We start from the raw sequence: 23,951 nt of genomic DNA, 5'->3' as shown, positions 1-23,951 counted from the left end.
GATACCCCTGGGACACCGATCCCTGTCCCCCCCCAGGATACCAACCCCCCCGGGACACCCAGATACCCCTGGGACACCGATCCCTGTCCCCCCCGGGATACCAACCCCCCCGGGACACCCAGATACCCCTGGGACACCGATCCCTGTCCCCCCCCCGGGATACCAACCCCCCTGGGACACCCAGATACCCCTGGGACACCGATCCCTGTCCCCCCCCGGGATACCGACTCCCCTGGGACACCCAGATACCCCGGGACACTGATCCCTGTCCCCCCCCGGGATACCAACCCCCCCGGAACACCCAGATACCCCGGGACACTGATCCCTGTCCCCCCCCGGGATACCGACCCCCCCGGGACACCCAGATACCCCAGGACACTGATCCCTGTCCCCCCCCGGGATACCAACCCCCCCGGGACACCCAGATACCCCGGGACACTGATCCCTGTCCCCCCCCGGGATACCGACCCCCCCGGGACACCCAGATACCCCTGGGACACCGATCCCTGTCCCCCCCCAGGGATACTGACCCCCCCGGGACACCCAGATACCCCTGGGACACCGCCCCCTGAACCCCCCCCGGGGGATACCGACCCCCCACCCTCAATAAAGGGCCTTTGCTGAGCCCGGTGTCTGTGCCGTGATTGGCGTACGGTGACCCCTGCCCCTGTGGGGCGGGGCCGTGGGGAGGGGGCGGGGCCAGGCGGCAGAGGTGTCAGTTTATGCAGATGAGGACAGGGCGGGGTCCGGGGGCACTGCACGGCGCGCTTGGGGAAGACGCTTCCCGGGTGAAACCCGCGCGGTGCCGGGCCCGGGGGCGGCGGTGCCCCGGGCCGAGGGGCGGACCCGTGCGGGGGGGCCCGCCCGCGCGGAGGTCCCTCACCGTGAGTGTGACGGGGGGCAGCTCCCGTGCAGGGCAGGGCGCGGGGGGAGGAACCGGCCCCGCCCCTGCCCCAGTGTCACGTGCCCAGCTCCGACTGGCGGGGGTGGGATCTCTGACGTCAGAGTCGGTGTCGTTGGGGGACCGGCCCCGCGCAAAGGAACAACCGGCACATCGGGGCTCCCTGGGCCCCGCCCTCTCGTTTCGCGGTGGGCGGAGCTTTGTCCCCTCCCGCGGCTCGGGCCAGCGGCGGTCACGTGACGGGCGTTCACCAATCAGCGCGGCTGCGCCGGGCCCGGGGCCCTCTGGGTGACTGAGCCCCCCCCCCGGGTACCGCCGCTCGGGGCCGGAGCCTGACACGCGTCACCGCGGGGGCGGGGTCAGGCGGACACGTGACGCAAACCGCCCCCGAGCAGGGAACCATAGAGGCGGGTCCGCCGGCGGCGCAGAGCGGCCAGGCCGGGTTTCCGGCGCCGGAAGTGACGTCGGGAAGTGACGCGCGGGGGCGGGTGTCGCGGGAGGTTTGAATTCGAGAGACTCGGAAGCGGCGCCACCGGGTGAGACGCGGGGAGCCGCGTGACGTCAGTGCTCGGGAGCAGGCGCGCGTGGTCGTGACGTCATACCCGAAGCTGGACGCGGTGCGGGGCGAGCCGGGGGCTCCTGGGACCTGTGTGACGTCATAGGGGGAAGGGTGACGTCACGGAGGTGCGAAACAGCGGGGCGGGGCCGTGACGTCATCACTGCGGGGCGGGGCCCGGACTCCTGGGTTCCCCGCTCACCCCCCGTCTCTCCCCCCAGGCCGGACCCGTCATGCACCGCGGCTCCCCCGCGCGGCCCCGCTCCCGCCGCAAGGCCGCCGCCCCCCCGCGCCGCCCCCCCCCGCCGGCCCGAGCCGCCCCCCCCGCGCCGCCGCGCGCCCGGTAAGTGCGGCCCCCCCCGCCGGGATCCCCCCGCCCCCCCCCCCCGCCGGGAGCCCCGCCCCCCGGGCTCCGCCCCCTCATCCCCCCGCCGGGATCCCCCGGGCCCCTCCCCGTCATCCCCCTCGGCCCCCCCGCCCGAGAGCCCCGGCCCCCGACCCCCCCGCCGGGATCCCCCCGACCCCCCCCGCCGGGATCCCCGCCCCTCGAGCCCCGCCCCCTCGGCCCCCCCGCCGGGATCCCCGCCCCCCCGGGCCCCTCTCCCTCATCCCCCTCGGCCCCCCCGCCGGGATCCCCGCCCCCCGAGCCCCGCCCCCTCGGTCCCCCCCCCCCCCGCCGGGACCCCCGCCCCCCCGGGCCCCTCTCCCTCATCCCCCTCGGCCCCCTCCCCGGGAGCCCCGCCCCCCGCCCCCCCCCCCACCGGGATTTCCCCGGGCCCCTCCCCCTCGAGCCGCCGCCCGCCTGGTACGTGCTGGGGGGAGACGTTGCACTGTCCCCCCAGGGCCCCCCCGCCCGGTGTCCCCTTCCCCCTCGGGCCCCGCCTAACCCCCCTGCTCCCCAGGGCTGCGGCGCCGGTACCGGCCCGGGCAGCGGGCGCTGCTGGAGATCCGCAAGTTCCAGAAAAGCACGAGCCTCCTGATCAGCAAACTGCCCTTCTCGCGCGTGGTGAGTGACCCCCAAACCCCCCCGTAACCCCCTCTATCCCCCCTTCTCCCGCGTGGTGAGTGACCCCCCGAAACCCCCCGTAACCCCCTGTATCCCCCCTTCTCCCGCGTGGTGACCCCCCGAAACCCCCCCGTAACCCCCTGTATCCCCCCTTCTCCCGCGTGGTGAGTGACCCCCCGAAACCCCCCGTAACCCCCTGTATCCCCCCTTCTCCCGCGTGGTGAGTGACCCCCAAACCCCCCGTATCCCCCCTTCTCGCGCGTGGTGAGTGACCCCCGAAACCCCCCGTCACCCCCTGTATCCCCCCTTCTCCCGCGTGGTGAGTGACCCCCGAAACCCCCCATAACCCCCTGTATCCCCCCTTCTCCCGCGTGGTGAGTGACCCCCAAAACCCCCCATAACCCCCTGTATCCCCCCTTCTCCCGCGTGGTGAGTGACCCCCAAAACCCCCCATAACCCCCTGTATCCCCCCTTCTCCCGCGTGGTGAGTGACCCCCGAAACCCCCCCGTAACCCCCTGTATCCCCCCTTCTCCCGCGTGGTGAGTGACCCCCGAACCCCCCCGTAACCCCCTGTATCCCCCCTTCTCCCACGTGGTGAGTGACCCCCGAAACCCTCCCGTAACCCCCTGTATCCCCCCTTCTCCCGCGTGGTGAGTGACCCCCAAAACCCCCCGTAACCCCCTGTATCCCCCCTTCTCCCGCGTGGTGAGTGACCCCCGAAACCCCCCGTAACCCCCTGTATCCCCCCTTCTCCCGCGTGGTGAGTGACCCCCGAAACCCCCCGTAACCCCCTGTATCCCCCCTTCTCCCGCGTGGTGAGTGACCCCCGAAACCCCCCGTAACCCCCTGTATCCCCCCTTCTCCCGCGTGGTGAGTGACCCCGAAACCCCCCCGTAACCCCCTGTATCCCCCCTTCTCCCGCGTGGTGAGTGACCCCCAAACCCCCCCGTAACCCCCTGTATCCCCCCTTCTCCCGCGTGGTGAGTGACCCCCGAAACCCCCCGTAACCCCCTGTATCCCCCCTTCTCGTGCGTGGTGAGTGACCCCCGAAACCCCCCGTAACCCCCTGTATCCCCCCTTCTCCCGCGTGGTGAGTGACCCCCGAAACCCCCCGTAACCCCCTGTATCCCCCCTTCTCCCACGTGGTGAGTGACCCCCGAAACCCCCCGTAACCCCCTGTATCCCCCCTTCTCCCACGTGGTCAGTGACCCCCCAAAACCCCCTGTATCCCCCCTTCTCCCGCGTGGTGAGTGACCCCCGAAACCCCCCCGTAACCCCCTGTATCCCCCCTTCTCCCGCGTGGTGAGTGACCCTCCCGAAACCCCCCCGTAACCCCCTCTATCCCCCCTTCTCGCGCGTGGTGAGTGACCCCCCGAAACTCCCCCGTAACCCCCTGTATCCCCCCTTCTCCCGCGTGGTGAGTGACCCCCGAAACCCCCGTAACCCCCTCTATCCCCCCTTCTCCCGCGTGGTGAGTGACCCCCGTAACCCCCTGTATCCCCCCTTCTCCCGCGTGGTGAGTGACCCCCCAAAACCCCCCGTAACCCCCTGTATCCCCCCTTCTCCCGCGTGGTGAGTGACCCCCGAAACCCCCCGTAACCCCCTGTATCCCCCCTTCTCCCGCGTGGTGAGTGACCCCCGAAACCCCCCGTAACCCCCTGTATCCCCCCTTCTCCCGCGTGGTGAGTGACCCCCGAAACCCCCCGTAACCCCCTGTATCCCCCCTTCTCCCACGTGGTCAGTGACCCCCCAAAACCCCCTGTATCCCCCCTTCTCCCGCGTGGTGAGTGACCCCCGAAACCCCCCCGTAACCCCCTGTATCCCCCCTTCTCCCGCGTGGTGAGTGACCCTCCCGAAACCCCCCCGTAACCCCCTCTATCCCCCCTTCTTGCGCGTGGTGAGTGACCCCCCGAAACTCCCCCGTAACCCCCTGTATCCTCCCTTCTCCCGCGTGGTGAGTGACCCCCGAAACCCCCGTAACCCCCTCTATCCCCCCTTCTCCCGCGTGGTGAGTGACCCCCGTAACCCCCTGTATCCCCCCTTCTCCCGCGTGGTGAGTGACCCCCGAAACCCCCCCGTAACCCCCTGTATCCCCCCTTCTCCCGCGTGGTGAGTGACCCCCCAAACCCCCTGTATCCCCCCTTCTCCCGCGTGGTGAGTGACCCCCAAAACCCCCCCGTAACCCCCTGTATCCCCCCTTCTCCCGCATGGTGACCCCCCGAAACCCCCCCGTAACCCCCTGTATCCCCCCTTCTCCCACGTGGTGACTGACCCCCAAACCCCCCCGTAACCCCCTGTATCCCCCCTTCTCCCGCGTGGTGAGTGACCCCCCCGTAACCGCCCCGTAACCCCCTGTATCCCCCCTTCTCCCGCGTGGTGAGTGACCCCCCCGTAACCGCCCCGTAACCCCCTGTATCCCCCCTTCTCCCGCGTGGTGAGTGACCCTCCCGAAACCCCCCTGTAACCCCCTGTATCCCCCCTTCTCCCGTGTGGTGAGTGACCCCCCCGTAACCCCCTCTATCCCCCCTTCTCCCGCGTGGTGACCCCCGAAACCCCCCCGTAACCCCCTGTATCCCCCCTTCTCCCGCGTGGTGAGTGACCCCCAAACCCCCCGTAACCCCCTGTATCCCCCCTTCTCGCGCGTGGTGAGTGACCCCCAAACCCCCCGTAACCCCCTCTATCCCCCCTTCTCCCGCGTGGTGAGTGACCCCCGTAACCCCCTCTATCCCCCCTTCTCCCGCGTGGTGAGTGACCCCCAAAACCCCCCCGTAACCCCCTGTATCCCCCCTTCTCCCGCGTGGTGACCCCCCGAAACCCCCCCATAACCCTCTCTATCCCCCCTTCTCCCGCGTGGTGAGTGACCCCCGAAACCCTCCCGTAACCCCCTCTATCCCCCCTTCTCCCGCGTGGTGACCCCCCGAAACCCCCCCATAACCCTCTCTATCCCCCCTTCTCCCGCGTGGTGAGTGACCCCCGAAACCCCCCCCGTAACCCCCTGTATCCCCCCTTCTCCCGCGTGGTGAGTGACCCCCCCGAAACCCGCCCGTAACCCCCTCTATCCCCCCTTCTCCCGCCTGGTCAGTGACCCCCCCGAAACCCCCCCGTAACCCCCTCTATCCCCCCTTTTCCCGCGTGGTGAGTGACCCCCCGAAACCCCCCCGTAACCCCCTCTATCCCCCCTTCTCCCGCGTGGTGAGTGACCCCCCCGTAACCCCCTCTATCCCCCCTTCTCCCGCGTGGTGAGTGACCCCCCCGTAACCCCCTCTATCCCCCCTTCTCCCGCGTGGTGAGTGACCCCCCCGTAACCCCCTCTATCCCCCCTTCTCCCGCGTGGTGAGTGACCCCCCCGTAACCCCCTGTATCCCCCCTTCTCCCGCGTGGTGAGTGACCCCCCTGAAACCCCCCTGTCACCCCCTCTATCCCCCCTTCTCCCGCATGGTGAGTGACCCCCCGTTAACCCCCTGGTGCCCCCTCTATCCTCCCTTCTCCCGCATGGTGAGTGACCCCTTCGTAACCCCCCTGTAATTCCCTCTATCCCCCTTCTCCTGCGTGGTGAGTCGCCCCCCCTGAAACCCCCCTGTAACCTCCTCTATCCCCCCCTTCTCCCACGTGGTGAGTCACCCCCTGTAACCCCCCCGTTACCTCCTCTATCCCCCCCTTCTCGCGCGTGGTGAGTCACCCCTGTCACCCCCCCCGTAACCCTCCGTTACCCTCCCTGCCCCCCTCTATCCCCCCTTCTCCCGTGTGGTGAGTGCCCCCCCATAACTCCCCTATAACCCTCCTGTACCCCCCGCCCCCCTCTATCCCCCCTTTTCTCACGTGGTGAGTCACCCCCCCATTACCCCCCTCTGCTCCCCTCTATCCTCCCTTCTCCCGTGTGGCGATTGACTCCCTGTAACCCCCCATAACCCCTGTTCTCCTGCGTGGTGAGTCACATGCCCCCCTGTGACACCCCCCATAACCCCCCTTCTCCTGCGCGGTGAGTCACATGCCCCCCCGTGACCCCCCCATAACCTCCCTTCTCCCACACGCCCCCTGTGACCCCCATTCTCCTGCGTGCTGAGCAGACACGTGAATTCACCTCTGGAGGCTCAGACCCAGCGGAGAGGAGCCTGTAGCTGCCCAAAGCCCCTTTAGAACCAGCCCCGAGTCCATGTTCGGGGGACTCCAGCCAGTGACTGGGGCGCTCAGGCCTGGCGGTTGGTTCCCCCCTTGCCCCCAGAGCAGAGCTGAGACGCAGCCGGATCGTGGCCCAGGGGTTAGACGTGTCCTGCAGCGTCTCGGCTCCACTCTCCTCGTGCCGACCAGCCTGGCCATTAGCCCAGGGGCACCGGGCCACTAGCCGCTCGGCTCCGGGCCCCCGGCCTGCGAAGGGCCCTGCAGCCACTGACGGTCCCCCAGTGTCTCCCCAGAGGGTGAGGTCCCGGGTTGGTCGTTGACCCACAGCCCCACTGACGGTCCCCCCAGTGTCTCCCCAGAGGGTGAGATCCCGGGTTGGTCGTTGACCCACAGCCCCACTGACAGTCCCCCCAGTGTCTCCCCAGAGGGTGAGATCCTGGGTTAGTCGTTGACTCACAGCCCCACTGACGGTCCCCCAGTGTCTCCCCAGAGGGTGAGATCCCGGGTTGGTCGTTGACTCAGCCCCACTGACAGTTCCCCAGTGTCTCCCCAGAGGGTGAGATCCCGGGTTGGTCGTTGACTCAGCCCCACTGACAGTTCCCCAGTGTCTCCCCAGAGGGTGAGATCCCGGGTTGGTCATTGACTCAGCCCCACTGACAGTCCCCCAGTGTCTCCCCAGAGGGTGAGATCCCGGGTTGGTCGTTGACTCAGCCCCACTGACAGTTCCCCAGTGTCTCCCCAGAGGGTGAGATCCCGGGTTGGTCATTGACTCAGCCCCACTGACAGTCCCCCCAGTGTCTCCCCAGAGGGTGAGATCCCGGGTTGGCGTAAATCTGCATTAACTCTGTTGAAACTAATCAAGTTTCTTGACAGGGAATTGACTAAAAGTAGATTCTGTACCACTGGGTCTTTTTTTTTTTTTTAAAGTTAGAAAACTTATTTTGTAAAAGGTTGTAAAACGTGGTTGCAGGAAAACAGATCTGTGGGTGTCAGACATTGCAGGGTGTGCAAAGTGCGGGCTTCCCGAGGCCCTCATCCAGGGAGGTGCTCAGTCCCCTGACGAGTCCCATGGAGTAACTGCACTCGGCCCGTGCCTGAAGGCGTATGCTTAAGTGTCTTCCTGTCGTGGGGCAGCAGAGATTTTGAAAGGTTTGATTTGCCTAGTTAAATCCCACTTTGTATAAGGCTGAACTCTGCGCAGCTTGATTTGATAGCGGGTCAGGCTGGAGGGAGGGTACCAGTGGAGTTCCTCAGGGACTGGTTTTGGGGCCAATCTGATTTAACCTTTTTATTACTGACCTTGGCCCAAAAAGCGGGAATGTGCGAATAAAGTCTGCGGCTGACACAGAGCTGGGGGGTATTGCTAACACGGAGAGGGGCTGGGATATCCTACAGGAAGATCTGGATGACCTTGTAAACTGGAGTAATAGTAATAGGATGAAATTTAATCGTGGAAAGTGCAAGGTCATGCACTTAGGGATTAATAAGAAGAATTTTGGTTATAAATTGGGGACACATCAGTTGGAAGTAACAGAGGAGCAGAAGGACCTCGGCGTATTGGTAGATCACAGGATGACTATGAGCCGCCAATGTGATATGGCCGTTAAAAAGCTAATGCGGTTTTAGGATGCATCAGGCGAGGGATTTCCAGCAAAGACAAGGAGGTGTTAGTACCGTTGTACAAGGCGCTGGTGAGACCTCATCTGGAATAGTGTGTGCAGCTCTGGGCTCCCGTGGTTAAGAAGGATGAATTCAAACTGGAGCAGGTTCAGAGACGGGCTACTTGGATGATCCGAGGAATGGAAAACCTGCCTTATGAAAGGAGACTCAAAGAGCTTGGCTTGTTTAGCCTAACCAAAAGAAGGCTGCGGGGGGATATGCTTGCTCTTTGTAAATATATCAGAGGGATTAATATTAGGGAGGGAGAGGAATTATTTAAGCTTAGTACCAATGTGGACGCAAGAACAAATGGGTATAAACTGGACACTAGGAAGTTTAGACTTGAAATTAGAGGAAGGTTTCTAACCATCAGAGGAGTGAAGTTCTGGAACAGCCTTCCAAGGGGAGCAGTGGGGGCAAAAGATATATCTGGCTTTAAGATTAAGCTTGATAAGTTTATGGAAGGGATGGGATGATGGGAGAGCCTAATTTTGACAATTGATCTTTGATTATCAGCAGGTAAGTATGCCCAGTGGTTGGTGATGGGATGTTGGATAGGAGGGATCTGAGTTACTACAGAGAATTCCTTCCTGGGTGCTGGCTGGTGAGTCTTGCCCACATGCTCAGGGTTTAGCTGATCGCCATATTTGGGGTCGGGAAGGAATTTTCCTCCAGGGCAGATTGGCAGAGGCCCTGGAGGTTTTTCGCCTTCCCCTGCAGCGTGGGGCAGGGGTCACTGGCTGGAGGATTCTCTGCAGCTTGAGGTCTTCAGACCACGATTTGAGAACTTCAGTGACTCGGCCACAGCTCAGGGTCTGTCCCAGGAGCGGGTGCGTGAGAGTCCGTAGCCTGCGCTGTGCCGGGGGTCAGACCAGACGACCATCATGGTCCCTTCTGACCTTAAAGTCTGTGAGACTCGGAGCCCCACTGACAGACGAGCCTCGCCCGGGTGTCCCCGTAGCGCCCGGGTGTCCCCGTAGCGCCCGGGCTGCGGTTCCCGGCTCTGCGCGGCCCCAGGTCTCTGCAGCTGGGCCCGGGGGCAGGTCGGCCGGGGGGGGAAACTGCCTCTCTCCGGCCCCAGCCCCTGTCCGGGAGGTGTGATAGCACACTCAGAACGGCCCGGTCTGCCCCACGGATCCCACCGGCCCAGTAACTCCCCCCTCTCCCCCCGGTCTGCCCCATGGGCCCCACAAACTCCCCCATCCCCGGTCTGCCCCACAGATCCCACCGGCCCAGTAACTCCCCCCTCTCCCCCCCGGTCTGCCCCACGGATCCCACCAGCCCAGTAACTCCCCCCGGTCTGCCCCATGGGCCCCACAACCTCCCCCATCCACGGTCTGCCCCATGGATCCCACCGGCCCAGTAACTCCCCCCGGTCTGCCCCACTGATCCCACCGGCCCAGTAACTCCCCCCGGTCTGCCCCATGGATCCCACCGGCCCAGTAACTCCCCCCGGTCTGCCCCACGGATCCCACCGGCCCAGTAACTCCCCCCTCTCCCCCCGGTCTGCCTCATGGATCCCACTGGCCCAGTAACTCCCCCCTCCCCCATCCCTGGTCTGCCCCATGAGCCCCGCAACCTCCCCCATCCCTGGTCTGCCCCATGGGCCCCGCAACCTCCCCCATCCCTGGTCTGCCCCATGGGTCCCACAACTTCCCCCATCCCTGGTCTGCCCCATGGATCCCACCAGACCAGTAACTCCCCCCCTCTCCCTCCCATTCTGCCCCATGGGCCCCGCAACCTCCCCCATCCCTGGTCTGCCCCATGGATCCCACCAGACCAGTAACTCCCCCCTCTCCCTCCCATTCTGCCCCATGGGCCCTGCAACCTCCCCCATCCCTGGTCTGCCCCATGGGTCCCACAACTTCCCCCATCCCTGGTCTGCCCCATGGATCCCACCAGACCAGTAACTCCCCCCTCTCCCTCCCATTCTGCCCCATGGGCCCTGCAACCTCCCCCATCCCTGGTCTGCCCCATGGATCCCACCGGCCCAGTAACTCCCCCCTCTCCCCCCAGTCTGCCCCATGGGCCCCACAACCTCCCCCATCCCCGGTCTGCCCCATGGATCCCACCGGCCCAGTAACTCCCCCCTCTCCCCCCAGTCTGCCCCATGGGCCCCACAACCTCCCCCATCCCCAGTCTGCCCCATGGGCCCCGCAACTTCCCCCATCCCTGGTCTCCCCATGAGCCCTGCAACTTCTCCCATCCCCGGTCTGCCCCATGGGCCCCACAGCCTCCCCCATCCCCGGTCTGCCCCATGTATCCCACCGGCCCAGTAACTCCCCCCTCTCCCCCCGGTCTGGCCCATGGGCCCCGCAACCTCCCCCATCCCTGGTCTGCCCCATGGATCCCACCAGACCAGTAACACCCCCCTCTCCCCCCGGTCTGCCCCATGGGCCCTGCAACTTCCCCCATCCCCGGTCTGCCCCGTGGATCCCACCGGCCCAGTAACTCCCCCCTCTCCCACCGGTCTGCCCCATGGGCCCCACAACCTCCCCCATCCCCGGTCTGCCCCATGGATCCCACCGGCCCAGTAACTCCCCCCTCTCCCACCGGTCTGCCCCATGGGCCCCACAACCTCCCCCATCCCCGGTCTGCCCCATGGATCCCACCGGCCCAGTAACTCCCCCCTCTCCCCTCGGTCTGCCCCATGGGCCCCACAACCTCCCCCATCCCCGGTCTGCCCCATGGATCCCACCGGCCCAGTAACTCCCCCCTCTCCCCCCGGTCTGCCCCATGGGCCCCGCAACTTCCCCCATCCGCAGTCTGCCCCATGGGCCCCGCAAGCTCCCCCATCCCCAGTCTGCCCCATGGATCCCACCGGCCCAGTAACTTCCCCCTCTTCCCCCTGGTCTGCCCCATGGGCCCCGCAACTTCCCCCATCCCCAGTTTGCCCTATGGACTCATCCAGCCCAGTAACCTTCCCACCCCCCGGTTTGCCCCATGGGCCCAGCCACGTGCCCCCCGGCTGCGCCAGCCCCGTCTCACCTGCTGCCCTCTCCCCAGGTGCGGGAGATCTGCCTGCTGTACACCCGGGGCGTGGACTTCCGCTGGCAGGCCATGGCGCTGCTGGCCCTGCAGGAGGTGAGGGCGGGGGGCTGCCAGAATGGCCTGGGGCGGAGGGGGGTGAGGGTCCTGGGGGAGGCATGCTTGGGGCTGTGGGGGCTCCCTTGAGGGGGGATGGGGGGAGGGGACGGTTTGAGGGGCTGTGGGCGAGGGGACGGTTCGGGGAGCTGTGGGGGCTCCCTGGGGGGCTGGGGGGAGGGGACAGTTTGGGGGCTGTGGGGGCTCCCTGGGGGGCTGGGGGGAGGGGACAGTTTGGGGGCTGTGGAGGGGATGGTTTGGGGGCTGTTGGGGCTCCCTGGGGGGGCTTTCAGGGCTCCCTGGGGGGCTGGGGTGAGGGGACGGTTTGGGGGCTCTCGGGGCTCCCTGGGGGGGCTGTCGGGGCTCCCTGGGGGCTGGGGGGAGGGGACGGTTTGGGGGCTGTCGGGGCTCCCTGGGGGCTGGGGGGAGGGCACGGTTTGGGGGCTGTCGGGGCTCCCTGGGGGGGCTGTCGGGGCTCCCTGGGGGCTGGGGGGAGGGCACGGTTTGGGGGCTCTTGGGGCTCCCTGGGGCAGCTGTCGGGGCTCCCCCTGACCCCCTGACTCCCCCCAGGCGGCAGAGGCGTTCCTGGTGCGGCTGCTGGAGGACTCGTATCTCTGCTCCATCCACGCCAAGCGCGTCACCCTCTTCCCCAAGGACATCCAGCTGGCGCGGCGCATCCGCGGCATCCAGGAGGGCCTGGGCTGAGGGGCCTGGACCCCCCCCCGCGGCCCCCTGGGCTTGGGCCCCCCCGTACCACCCCGGCACAGCCCCAGGGCCTGGGCTGAGGGGCCTGGACCCCCCCGCGGCCCTCTGGGCCTGGGCCCCCCCGTACCACCCCGGCGCAGCCTCCGGGCCTGGGCTGAGGGGCCTGGACCCCCCCACGGCCCCCCCGCGCAGCCTCCGGGCCTGGGCTGAGGGGCCTGGACCCCCCCGTGGACCCCCCCAGCTCAGCCCCAGGGCCTGGGCTGAGTGGCTTGGACCCCCCCCGCAGCCTCCCCGGTGCAGCCCTAGGGCCTGGGCTGAGGGGGGCAGGACCCTCCCTACGACCCCGTCCGGCATAGCCCCCGTGGCCTGGGCTGAGGGGGGCCTGAGTCTCCCTGGCCCCCCTGCCGTGGCCCCCCTGGCCTGGTCTAAGGGGGGCTGGACCCTCCCTGTGACCCCCCCGGTGCATCGGTGGTGTCAACACCCGCCTGGGCTGAGCAGGGAGCAGACCTGAAAACCTCCCCTGGGCCCCCCCGCACTCGAGCCCTCCCCCACAGCCTCCCTCCCTCCCAACCCCCCTCTGCCCCCCAGTTCTGAGCCCCCCTTTCCTGGCTCTTTTTATACCCCTGAGCTCCTCCCTCGGGTCCCCCAGTCTGAGCCTGGGGCCAGGAGACCCCAGGAGTCTGGGACCCCCAGCTCTTCGGTGTGGGGGTTTGCGCAGGGTTTTAACCGTGGATCTTAACTTCTCTCCTGTCCCAGAGCCCCCCCGGTGGAGAGGGGGAGCCCCAGCGAGGGTGTGGGGGGGCCCCCTGGATCTAGGGGGGCCGGGGTGTCCTGTGTGTTGTACAGGGCAGCTGCTGTCACGTCAATAAAGTTGGTTTGAAATTGTCTCGGAATCCCCCCCCCATCTCTCGGCTCCCTGTGGCCCCGAGACGACCCCCCCTTGGGGTGCCAGCCCCTCTCGGGGGGCCGCTCACTCTCGGGGGTTAAACCCTGGGCCCAGCACCTCCTGGGGCCGCACCTCCGAGCCTGCAGCACCTGGCTGTGCTGGGGGCCCGCCAGAGCCCCCCCGATCTGGCCTGCAGGGACTGCGCCAGCGTCACAGGAGGGCAAGTGAGCGGCTGGGCCCAGCCTGGGCAGGTCCCTCCCCGGCCCCTGGGGCTCGGGCTGCCCCGTGACCCCCGTCCGGCTGCCCTCTTCCTTCCAGCCAAGCCCCCATGTCCCCTCCCCTGCCAGCCCCTCTTCTCCCCGGCAACAGGTCACCTGGGCTGCCCCCAGCCGGACTGGGCCTTTGCAGGGGTCCTGGCTGCTGGGCGAGGTCACTCCCGGCCCTCCCACACCTGGCCACATGCGGCACCGAGGGGAAACTGAGGCACGCACTGTACTCAGTTCGTTTTAAATTTGGTGCCCATTAATTTCAGGGGGTGACCCCTAGTTCCTGTGTTAGGAGAATGAGCAAATACCACGTCCTGTCACGGACTCACAGATCGGGGTGCAGTCCGTGGGGGGTGCCCCTTTCAGTGCGACAGCCCTTCTCGGGGGTCCTCTCTCTTGGGGTCAGGCCCCTCCACCTCCTGGAGCCGCACCTCTCTGAGCCTCAGCACATCTGTCTGTGCCATGGGCCCCTCGGAGTCCCCTCGCTCTGGGCCTCCCAGGCCTCCTCACCCCGAAGGGGACGATCCCCCCCACCCCCGGCCCTGTTCTCTAGCCTGGAGCGACTCTCCCCCAGCGTAACACAGGAGGGTTTATTGAGAGTTGAACCCAGCACAGGAAACTCTCAGGGCTCAGGCCTGGCTTCCCTCAGCCCAGCACATCCCAGTCCCCCTGCAGCCAGGGGGGCTCTGCCTGCTCCCCCTCTCCAGCCCAGAGCCCCCCTGCTTCCCAGCTGGGCCCCCGATATCCCCGGCCCCGAGCCCCTCTGTCCATTGGCTTCTCTCCAGGGAAACAGGGTCGTAAACTGGGTCACTGGGTCTCCTCCCCTCTCAGCTCCCCTCTGGCTGGAGCCAGCTGGTCAGGTCACCGGGGTCCTCTCCCCGCAGCCCATTGTCCCCCACTGGCCAGAACCGGCTGTGACTCCTGAGCTGGGTCACCGGGTCCCCGGTCACTGGGGTTCCCTGTCTCCAGGATGCTGTCCGGGGGTCCCAGCTGCCAGGTGAGGTCACACTTGGTTCCCCGCAACCACCACCGCTCTCCCACTGCCTTGTTACACATGCAAAGCACCAGTATAGACAGGGCCCCGGCGCTGCAAAGCCCAGTGTAGCCGGGCCCCGGCGCTGCGAAGCCCAGTGTAGCCGGGCCCCGGCGCTGGGAGCCCAGTGTAGCAGGGCCGCGGCGCTGGGAGCCCAGTGTAGCCGGGCCCCGGCGCTGCAAAGCCCAGTGTAGCCGGGCCCCGGCGCTGGGAGCCCAGTGTAGCCGGGCCCCGGCGCTGCAAAGCCCAGTGTAGCCGGGCCCCGGCGCTGCGAAGCCCAGTGTAGCCGGGCCCCGGCGCTGGGAGCCCAGTGTAGCCGGGCCCCGGCGCTGCAAAGCCCAGTGTAGCCGGGCCCCGGCGCTGCGAAGCCCAGTGTAGCCGGGCCCCGGCGCTGGGAGCCCAGTGTAGCAGGGCCGCGGCGCTGGGAGCCCAGTGTAGCCGGGCCCCGGCGCTGCAAAGCCCAGTGTAGCCGGGCCCCGGCGCTGGGAGCCCAGTGTAGCCGGGCCCCGGCGCTAGGAGCCCAGTGTAGCCGGGCCCTGGTGCTGGGAGCCCAGTGTAGCAGGGCCGCGGCGCTGGGAGCCCAGTGTAGCCGGGCCCCGGTGCTGGGAGCCCAGTGTAGCCGGGCCCCGGCGCTGGGAGCCCAGTGTAGCCAGGGTCCCCGGCGCTGGGAGCCCAGAGTAGCCGGGCCCCGGCGCTGGAAGCCCAGTGTAGCCGGGCCCCGGCGCTGCAAAGCCCAGTGTAGCCGGGCCCCGGCGCTGGGAGCCCAGTGTAGCCGGGCCCCGGCGCTAGGAGCCCAGTGTAGCCGGGCCCTGGTGCTGGGAGCCCAGAGTAGCCAGGCCCCCGGCGCTGGGAGCCCAGTGTAGCCAGGCCCCGGCGCTGGGAGCCCAGTGTAGCCGGGCCCCGGTGCTGGGAGCCCAGTGTAGCCAGGCCCCGGCGCTGGGAGCTGACCCCCACGAGATGGGACCCTGCAGCGCTGGCGCCGTGACCACCCTGCTGGGAAGTTGCAGGTGTGGCCAGAGCCGCCGAGATCTCCCGGGCGTGGGAAGAGCCAGGTCAGCTCGGCCGGGAGCCCGTTTCCCAGCCTGCCTCACTTCCCGTTGATCGCCCCTGAAGTTCCTCTGCCCCTTTGCTGCCCAGCCCCCCGCTTTGTGAGACCCCTTTGGCGCCCTTCACAGGCAGCCGGGCACTGACCTCGGGAGCAGTTTTGTACCAGCTGCAAATGTTGCCACCTCGCTGGTTACCCCTTTTTTCTTGCATGGGGGGGCTGGGTAGGAGGGGACCCTGGAGCCCCCCCCCGGTCTTCTCCCACGTCTCTGCCATTTTCCCTCTGGGCCTATTTATCTCCTAATTTAAACAAGTATTTTCACAAACCCAGGGAAGGGGGGTGTCTGTGACACCCCCCCAGTGACTGCTGATGGATGGGACCCCACTGCTGTTTCCATGGCGACTAGGGGTCCCCAGGGTCAAGGGTGGGGAGTGACGCGCTGGGATGATTTGTGCTGACAGCGCCTCAAGGTTGGGACTCGGCTTCCCAGGCAGGTTACATGGGGCCCCTTGCCCCTCTGGGGTGGAGTTGGTGTGGTTACAGGGGGCCCCCTTGCCCGGTGCCAGGATGCGGCTGGCTCTGGGGTGGGGCTGGGGGCTGGTTACACGGATCCCCCTCACCCGGTGCCAGGATGCGGCTGGCTCTGGGGTGGGGCAGGGGGCTGGTTACACGGATCCCCCTCACCCGGTGCCAGGATGCTACTGGCTCTGGGGTGGGGCTGGGGGCTGGTTACACGGATCCCCCTCACCCGGTGCCAGGATGCGGCTGGCTCTGGGGTGGGGCAGGGGGCTGCTGAACGGTGACACTGAACAGGTGTTGATGGGGTGTGAAGAGGGGCCCCATGCCGGGGTGTGTGTTTGTTTAATCCCATCATGCCCCCCAATACTTCCCCCCAAATTGCTTCTTGCATGTTTATCCTTTCGATCCGGCCTCAGCGAGGCCCCAGCTGCCACCCAGCCGTGGCAGGGAGCGGGTCCTAGGCATGAGCCGATCCAGAATAAACCAGGTGTTGCTTGTGCTATGTAAACGCCCTGGGACTCCGGTTCGAACCCCGGCCGCGCCAGCCATCAGAGCGTGGCAAGCGGGTGCCAATCGGTCACCGACAAACCAGCAAGAGATTCCCACAGGCTGGTTTCTGCCCATCCAATGCCCCCATCAGCAAAGTGCCAGGGACCCCCGGACCCACTGCAGGGCTCTGACCTCAGGTTAATGAAACCAAAATAATTACCCAGAAGTCACCCTGAGCCCCAAGGCTGGGCCAGTGGGGGCCTGCGGGTCGGGAGTGAGGGGCACCAGCGGAGCCAGGGGCTGCGGGTCGGGAGTGAGGGGCACCGGCGGAGCCAGGGGCTGCGGGTCGGGAGTGAGGGGCACCGGCGGAGCAGGGGGCTGCGGGTCGGGAGTGAGGGGCACCGACGGAGCAGGGGGCTGCAGGTCGGGAGTGAGGGGCACCCTGCGTCACGCCTGTCTCTCCAAGGCCCCGTGACGAAGGACTCGGGGGCTTTATATCCCGCCGGTGCCCCCACGCCCCAGCGATGCTGACGGCCGCCCTGCTCCTGCTGCTGGTGCTGCTGGCCCTGGCCGTGCTGGGGGGCGGGCGAGAGGCTCGCGGGGGGGGCAGCTTGAGCACCCTGCCCGGCCCCTGGGCCCTGCCCCTGGTGGGGGGGCTGCCCCACATGCTGCACCCAGAGCTGCCCCTGCACCTGCTGGACCTTGCCCGGCGCTACGGGCCCGTCTACCGGCTCCGCTTCGGGGCCAAGGGTGAGCGGGGCTGGGACCCCCCCTGCCAGACCCCCGGGGCCTCCTTCCTTCCTCCTGTGCCTGGCCTCTGCCCCACTGGGCCCCCTTCCTGCCCCCCTGTGCCTGGCCCCTGTCCCACCAGGCTCCCTTCCTTCCCCCCCTATGCCTGGCCCCTCCCCCACCGGGCCCCCTTCCTGCCCCCCTGTGCCCGGCCCCTGCCCCACCAGGCCCCATTCCTTCCCCCCTGTGCCCAGCCCCTGTCCCACCAGGCTCCCTTCCTTCCCCCTCGTGCCTGGCTCCTGCCCCACCAGGCCCCATTCCTTCCCCCCTGTGCCTGGCTCCTGCCCCACCAGGCCCCCTTCCTACCCCCTGTGCCTGGCCCCTGCCCCACCGGGCCCCCTTCCTTCCCCCCCATGCCTGGCCCCTGCCCCACCGGGTCCCCTTCCTGCCCCCCTGTGCCTGGCCCCTCCCCCACCTGGCCCCCTTCCTTCCCCCCCGGCTTACCCCCTCCCTGCTCTGTCCCTCCCCTCCTGGGTCCCCCCATTAACCCCTCGTGTGTGCCCCCAGACGTGGTGGTGCTGAACAGCGTGGAGTCCATCCGCCAGGCGCTGACCCAGAAATGGTCTGATTTTGCCGGGCGCCCCCCCAGCTTTGTCGGTAATGAGGGGCTGGGGGTTGAGATTGGGGGTTGGGGCTGGTTTGGGGGGGCTGTGGACGGGTGGGGGATGTGTTGCCAGAGGGTTTGTTCATGAAGATATTGGGGGGGTCAGCCCCTCCTCCAGCTCTCTGAGCTCCGACTTCCCCGGGCTCTGCCATCAGTAGGGTCCAGAGTTAACGCTGGAACGGGAAAGGGGCAGATCCCGGAGGCTTCGGTGGGGGTGGGAGGTCTCGCTCCGCTTGGTCACTAACCCTCCCCTCCCCCCCCCGCAGCGGATCTCATCTCTCTGGGGGGCCACGATCTGTCCCTGGGCGACTTCACCCCCAGCTGGCGGCTGCAGCGCAAAGCGGCTCACTCGGCCCTGGCCCGCGCCCAGCGCCTGCAGCTCGACCCGGTTCTGGGGGCCCAGGCGGCCGCGCTCTGCCAGGTGAGGGCTTTGCTTTGGCCCCCCCGGGACCCCCTAAGCCCAGGGAAATACCACCCCGGATAGGGACCTGCTTCGTCCCAGGAACCCCCCCAGGGACCCCCTAAGCCCAGGGAAATACCACCCCAGATAGGGACCCGCTTCATCCCAGGAACCCCCCCAGGGACCCCCTAAGCCCAGGGACTCCCCCCCAACGACCCCCTAAGCCCAGGGAAATACCACCCCGGATAGGGACCCGCTTCTTCCCAGGAACCCCCCCAGGGACCCCCTAAGCCCAGGGAAACCCTAAGCCCAGGGAAATACCACCCCGGATAGGGACCCGCTTCATCCCCGGGGACCCCCCCTTCACCTCCCTGCACCCCCGCCAGGGATCGCCTACCCCCCATAGGGCCCTTCACTTTGGGGAACCCCCCAACAGGGACTCCCCCCAACATCTTACTTCCCGCCCATCCCCTCGCCCCGGGAACCCGGATCTGCCCTGGCCCCTCCCCCGGGGACCCGCCTTGGCGGGGGGGGTCACGGGCCCGGGGCGCTGCCCCCCCTTGACCTATCTCTGCCCCCCCAGGTTTTCCGTAGCTATGGGGGGGCCGCTGTGGACGTGGCCCAGGACTTCTCGCTGCAGACGTGTCGCACCATCTGCGCCCTGGCCTTCGGCCCCATGGTGAGCGGGGGAGGGGGCGCCGCAGGGGACCCCGGCGTCCGGGGGGGCGGGGAGCTCCCCGAGGGGTCCCTGGCGTCCGGGCAGGGGTGGCAGGGACTCACCCCTAGGGGACCCCGGCCTCCCGGGGGGTGGGCGGGGAGCGTCCCGAGGGGTCCCCGGCGTCCGGGCAGGAGTGGCAGGGACTCACCCCGAGGGGTCCCCGGCGTCCGGGGGGGCGGGGAGCGCCCCGAGGGGACCCAGGCGTCCGGGCAGGAGTGGCAGGGACTCACCCCGAGGGGTCCCCGGCGTCAGGGGGGTGGGCGGGGAGCGCCCCGAGGGGTCCCCGGCGTCCGGGCAGGAGTGGCAGGGACTCACCTCGAGGGGTCCCCGGCCTCCGGGGGGTGGGCGGGGAGCGCCCCGAGGGGACCCAGGCGTCCGGGCGGGGAGGGCAGAGACTCACCCCTAGGGGAGCCCGGCGTCCGGGGGGGTGCGGGGAGCGCCCCGAGGGATCCCAGGCGTCCGGGCGGGGGTGGCAGGGACTCACCCCTAGGGGACCCCGGCGTCCGGGGGGGCGGGGAGCGCCCCGAGGGGACCCAGGTGTCTGGGCGGGGGGGCGGGGAGCGACCCTAGGGGACCCTGGCGTCCAAGGAAGCTGGGCGGGCAGGGGGAGGGGGAGGATTTGGGGGGCTCCATCCCGCTCCCTCCCCCCAGATGCCGGACGCCGCCGCCACCCGGGACATCCAGGCCTGTATCACGGAGCTGGTGGAGCTGTGGGGCCGGGGCGCCGTGCGGGCGCTGGACGCGCTGCCCCTGCTCAGGGTGAGGGGCGGCAGGGGGCACTGGGGGTGGGGAGGGGGTGTCGCTGTGGGGGGCAGCAGGGGGCGGGGGAGCTGCAGGGGGCGCTGTGGGGTGGGGAGGGAGTGTCGCTGTGGGGGGCAGCGGGGGCGGGGACGGGGTGTCGCTGTGGGGGGCCAGCAGGGGGTGGGGGAGCTGTGGGGCGGGGAGGGGGTGTCGCTGTGGGGGGCAGCAGGGGGCGGGGGAGCTGCAGGGGGCGCTGTGGGGCTGGGAGGGGGTGTCGCTGTGGGGGGCAGCAGGGGGCGGGGGAGCTGCAGGGGGCGCTGTGGGGTGGGGAGGGGGTGTCGCTGTGGGGGGCAGCGGGGGCGGGGACGGGGTGTCGCTGTGGGGGGCCAGCAGGGGGTGGGGGAGCTGTGGGGCGGGGAGGGGGTGTCGCTGTGGGGGGCAGCAGGGGGCGGGGGAGCTGCAGGGGGCGCTGTGGGGCTGGGAGGGGGTGTCGCTGTGGGGCCAGCAGGGGGCGCCGCAGTCTCAATCTCGGGGTCCCCCCCAGGTGTTCCCCAGCGGGGCCCTGCGGCGGCTCCTGACGCAGGTTCGGTTCCGAGACGCCTTCGTCCGGGCCCAGATCCAGCAGCACCAGGTGGGGGCCGGGGGGGCTCCCCGGGGATGGAGCCGCTGGGCGGGGCTGGGGGTTCTCCGGGTTGAGGGGTGTCCCTGGGGGCAGGGTACAGGGTGGGGGTCTCGAGTATGCGGAGTTAGGGTCCCTGGTGAAGGGTTTGGGAGTCGGGGTTTGGGGGGTCTCTGGGGAAAGGGTGGGGTACAGGGTGGGGGTGCTTGGGTGGGAGTGGAGGGTCCCCGGTGTTGGGTTTGGGGGGTCTCTGGGGCAATGGGGGAGCGTCCCTGGGGAGGGGGTTGGGGTGTCTCGGGGGGGTAGAGGGTGGTGGTGCTCTGGCGTGGGGTTTGGGGGTCTCTGGGGTGGGGGTGCAGGGTCCCCGGTGCGGGGCTTGGGGGTCTATGGGGCGTGGGTGAAGGGTCCCCAGTGCGGGGTTTGGGAGTCTATGGGGCGGGGGTGCAGGGTCCCCGGTGCGGGGTTTGGGGGTCTCTGGGGTGGGGGTGCAGGGTCCCCGGTGCGGGGTTTGGGGGTCTCTGGGGTGGGGGTGCAGGGTTCCCGGTGCGGGGCTTGGGGGTCTATGGGGCGTGGGTGAAGGGTCCCCAGTGCGGGGTTTGGGGGTCTCTGGAGTGGGGGTGCAGGGTCCCCGGTGCGGGGCTTGGGGGTCTATGGGGCGGGGGTGCAGGGTCCCCGGTGCGGGGTTTGGGGGTCTCTGGGGTGGGGGTGCAGGGTTCCCGGTGCGGGGTTTGGGGATCCCCATTACCTCCCCTGACCCCCACATCCCCCCAGGAGTCGCTGCGCCCCGAGTGTGCCCGGGACATGGTGGATCACATGCTGCAGCTGCTGGGGGAGCGGCGAGGGGCTGGGGGGGACCCCGCAGCTGAGGGGGGCCTCACCCCGGAGCACGTTCACATGGCGCTCGTGGACCTCTTCATCGGGGGCACCGAGACCACGGCCGCCCTGCTCACCTGGGCCGTGGCCTTCCTGCTGCACCACCCCCAGGTGAGCCCCGAACCCCCAAACCTCCCCTGTACCCCCAAACCTCCCCACCACCCGCTCTGATTGCCTCCTGCCCCATCACTGCGCTGCTCGTTGGGGGTGGGCGAGGGCACTCAGTGCTTGGGGGAAGAGTTCGGGGGGGGGGTCTCTGTGGGTGACCTTGGTCAAGTCCCATCTCTCCTTGCCTCAGTTTCCCCATTTGTACAGCAGGCAGGATGATCCTGCCCCCCCCCCCCATAAAGCACTGGGCAATCCCTGGAAAGAATGGGGGGGGCATCAGTCTCCATGGGGGTCAGTGTCCATGGGGTCCCCCCCACAGGTCCAGGACGGGATCCACGCGGAGCTGCAGCGGGTGCTGGGCCCCGAGCGCCCCCCCAGCTATGGGGACCGGGATCGGCTGCCCCTGCTCAGTGCCACCATCTCCGAGACGCTGCGTCTGCGCCCCGTGGCGCCCCTCGCCCTGCCCCACAGCACCACGCGGGACACCAGGTACCCCTCCCCTGCCCCACGGCCTGCCCCATAGCACCACGCGGGACACCAAGTACCCCTCCCCTGCCCCACGGCCTGCATGCGGGACACCAGGTACCCCTCCCCCGCCCCACCCCACGGCCCCATCCCCCGCCCCGCCCCTCACCCTGCCCCACAGCACCATGCGGGACACCAGGTACCCCTCCCCCGCCCTGCCCCCCACCCTGCCTCACGGCCCCATCCCTCTCGCCCTGCCCCACAGCACCACGCAGGACACCAGGTACCCCTCCCCCGCCCCACCCCGCCCCGCGGCCCCCGTCCCCCGCCCAGCCCCGCCCCGCCCCTCGCCCTGCCCCACAGCACCACGCGGGACACCAGGTACCCCTCCCCTGCCCTGCCCCTCACCCTGCCTCACGGCCCCCCCTCCCCCACCCTGCCTCACGGCCCCATCCCTCTCGCCCTGCCCCACAGCAGCACGCAGGACACCAGGTACCCCTCCCCTGCCCTGCCCCACGGCCCCCCTTCCCCGCCCTGCCCCACAGCACCACGCGGCACACCAGGTACCCCTCCCCTCGCCCTGCCCCACAGCACCACGCAGGACACCAGGTACCCCTCCCCTGCCCTGCCCCACGGCCCCCCTTCCCCGCCCTGCCCCACAGCACCACGTGGCACACCAGGTACCCGCCCCTCCCCGGTCTGACCCCCCCTGTCTCTGCAGCCTCTTGGGCTTTGCCATCCCCAAGGGAACCACCGTGATCCCCAACCTCTTCGCCGCCCACCACGACGCGGGCACCTGGCGACACCCCCTGGAATTCAGGCCAGGTACTGCCCCCCGGGCCCCTCCCCCGCCACGGGGCTGGGGCTGAGCCTGCCCGGACGCCTGGGGCCCCGGTTCTCGTGGGGGGGCTGGGGGCTGATACCCCCTCCTGGATGCCTGGGTCCCCGGTTCTCATGGGGGGCTGGGGGCTGATACCCCCTCCTGGATGCCTGGGTCACCGGTTCTCGTGGGGGGCTAAAACCCCCCTCCTAGACGCTTGGGTCCCTGGTTCTCATGGGGGGGCTGGTGGCTGATATCCCCTCCTGGATGCCTGGGTCACCGGTTCTCGTGGGGGGCTGATACCCCCCTCCTAGACGCTTGGGTCCTCGGTTCTCATGGGGGGTTGGGGGCTGATACCCCCTCCTGGACGCCTGGGTCTCCGGTTCTCATGGGGGGGCTGGTGGCTGATACCCCCTCCTGGATGCCTGGGTCACCGGTTCTCATGGGGGGCTGGGGGCTGATACCCCCCTCCTAGACGCTTGCGTCCCTGGGTCTCATGGGTGGGCTGGGGGCTGATACCCCGCTCCTGGACACCTGGGTTCCTGGTTCTCATGGGGGGTTGGGGGCTGATACCCCCTCCTGGATGCCTGGGTCCCCGGTTCTCATGGGGGAGCTGGGGGCTGATACTCCCCTCCTGGATGCCTGGGTCCCCGGTTCTCGTAGGGGGGGCTGGGGGCTGATACCCTCTCCTGGATGCCTGGGTCCTCCCCTCCCCCCCACAAGCTGGGTCCCTGACTCTCTCATGTGGGGGGGGAGGGCTCCCTGCCTGGACTCCTGGGTCCCAGCTGACGCCTCTCTCCAATCCCGCAGAGCGGTTCCTGGAGGCGGACGACCCCCGGCTGGCCCAGCGCAACCTGCTACCCTTCAGCTGTGGGGCCCGGGCCTGCCTGGGGGAGACCCTGGCCCGGGCCGAGATCTTCGTCTTCCTCGGGCACGTCCTGCGCGAGTTCCGGATGGAGCCCCCTGCGCCCGGCGCCCTCCCGGCCCTGCGGGGCGTGTTCGGCACCGTGGTGCGGTGCCCCCCGTTCCGTGTCTGCTTCCTGCCCCGGGGGCCCCCTGAGCCCTCCGTGACCCCATAGCCCCTCTTCTGTGTCTGCTTCCTGCCCTGGGGTCCCCTGAGCCCCCCGTGACCCCATAGCCCCCCTTCTGTGTCCGATTCCTGCCCCGGGGGTCCCCTGAGCCCCCCGTGACCCCATAGCCCCCCGTTCAGCGTCTGCTTCCTGCCCCGGGGGTCCCTTGAGCCCCCCTTGACCCCATAGCCCCTCTTCTGTGTCTGCTTCCTGCCCTGGGGTCCCCTGAGCCCCCCGTGACCCCATAGCCCCCCCTTCTGTGTCCGCTTCCTGCCCCGGGGGTCCCCTGAGCCCCCCGTGACCGCATAGCCCCCCGTTCCACGTCTGCTTCCTGCCCCGAGGGTCCCCTGAGCCCCCTTGACCCCATAGCCCCCCTTCTGTGTCCGCTTCCTGCCCTGGGGGTCCCTGAACCCCCTAGCCCCCTTCCACTTCTGCTTCCTGTTCCAGGGGTCCCCTGAGCCCCCTGTGACCTCAT

General features: G+C 69.0%; 1 protein-coding gene and 1 long non-coding RNA gene across 2 annotated transcripts; both read left to right on the top strand.

Annotated features, from left to right (window-relative positions):
* The first annotated feature begins 12,213 nt into the window (after positions 1-12,213).
* On the top strand, positions 12,214-12,916 carry LOC127032435 (uncharacterized). The gene is made up of 2 exons (XR_007768829.1): positions 12,214-12,295; positions 12,351-12,916. It is a non-coding gene; the product is annotated as an uncharacterized LOC127032435 (long non-coding RNA).
* Positions 12,917-16,934: 4,018 nt separating this feature from the next.
* LOC127033091 (steroid 21-hydroxylase) lies at positions 16,935-23,485 on the top strand. The gene is made up of 10 exons (XM_050920893.1): positions 16,935-17,019; positions 17,566-17,655; positions 17,929-18,083; positions 18,646-18,741; positions 19,432-19,539; positions 20,066-20,152; positions 20,912-21,124; positions 21,441-21,610; positions 22,308-22,411; positions 23,217-23,485. Exons 1-10 carry the CDS (start codon positions 16,935-16,937, stop codon positions 23,483-23,485), a joined length of 1,377 nt encoding a protein of 458 aa, XP_050776850.1.
* Positions 23,486-23,951: the final 466 nt, after the last annotated feature.

This window comes from Gopherus flavomarginatus, chromosome 12 (genome assembly GCF_025201925.1).
Source record: "Gopherus flavomarginatus isolate rGopFla2 chromosome 12, rGopFla2.mat.asm, whole genome shotgun sequence".
Lineage (NCBI taxonomy): Eukaryota > Metazoa > Chordata > Testudines > Testudinidae > Gopherus > Gopherus flavomarginatus.
Note: the sequence above shows the minus strand (reverse complement) of the source record. Positions and strands in the feature narration are given on the sequence as shown.

Bases quoted from the DNA above. Each gene is read 5' to 3' on its own strand.
- LOC127033091 (XM_050920893.1), top strand. From the start codon at position 16,935: ATGCTGCACCCAGAGCTGCCCCTGCACCTGCTGGACCTTGCCCGGCGC. The intron at 18,742-19,431 runs GTGAGCGGGGGA...CCCTCCCCCCAG, and splicing joins CCCTGGCCTTCGGCCCCATG to ATGCCGGACGCCGCCGCCAC. The intron at 21,125-21,440 runs GTGAGCCCCGAA...TCCCCCCCACAG, and splicing joins TCCTGCTGCACCACCCCCAG to GTCCAGGACGGGATCCACGC.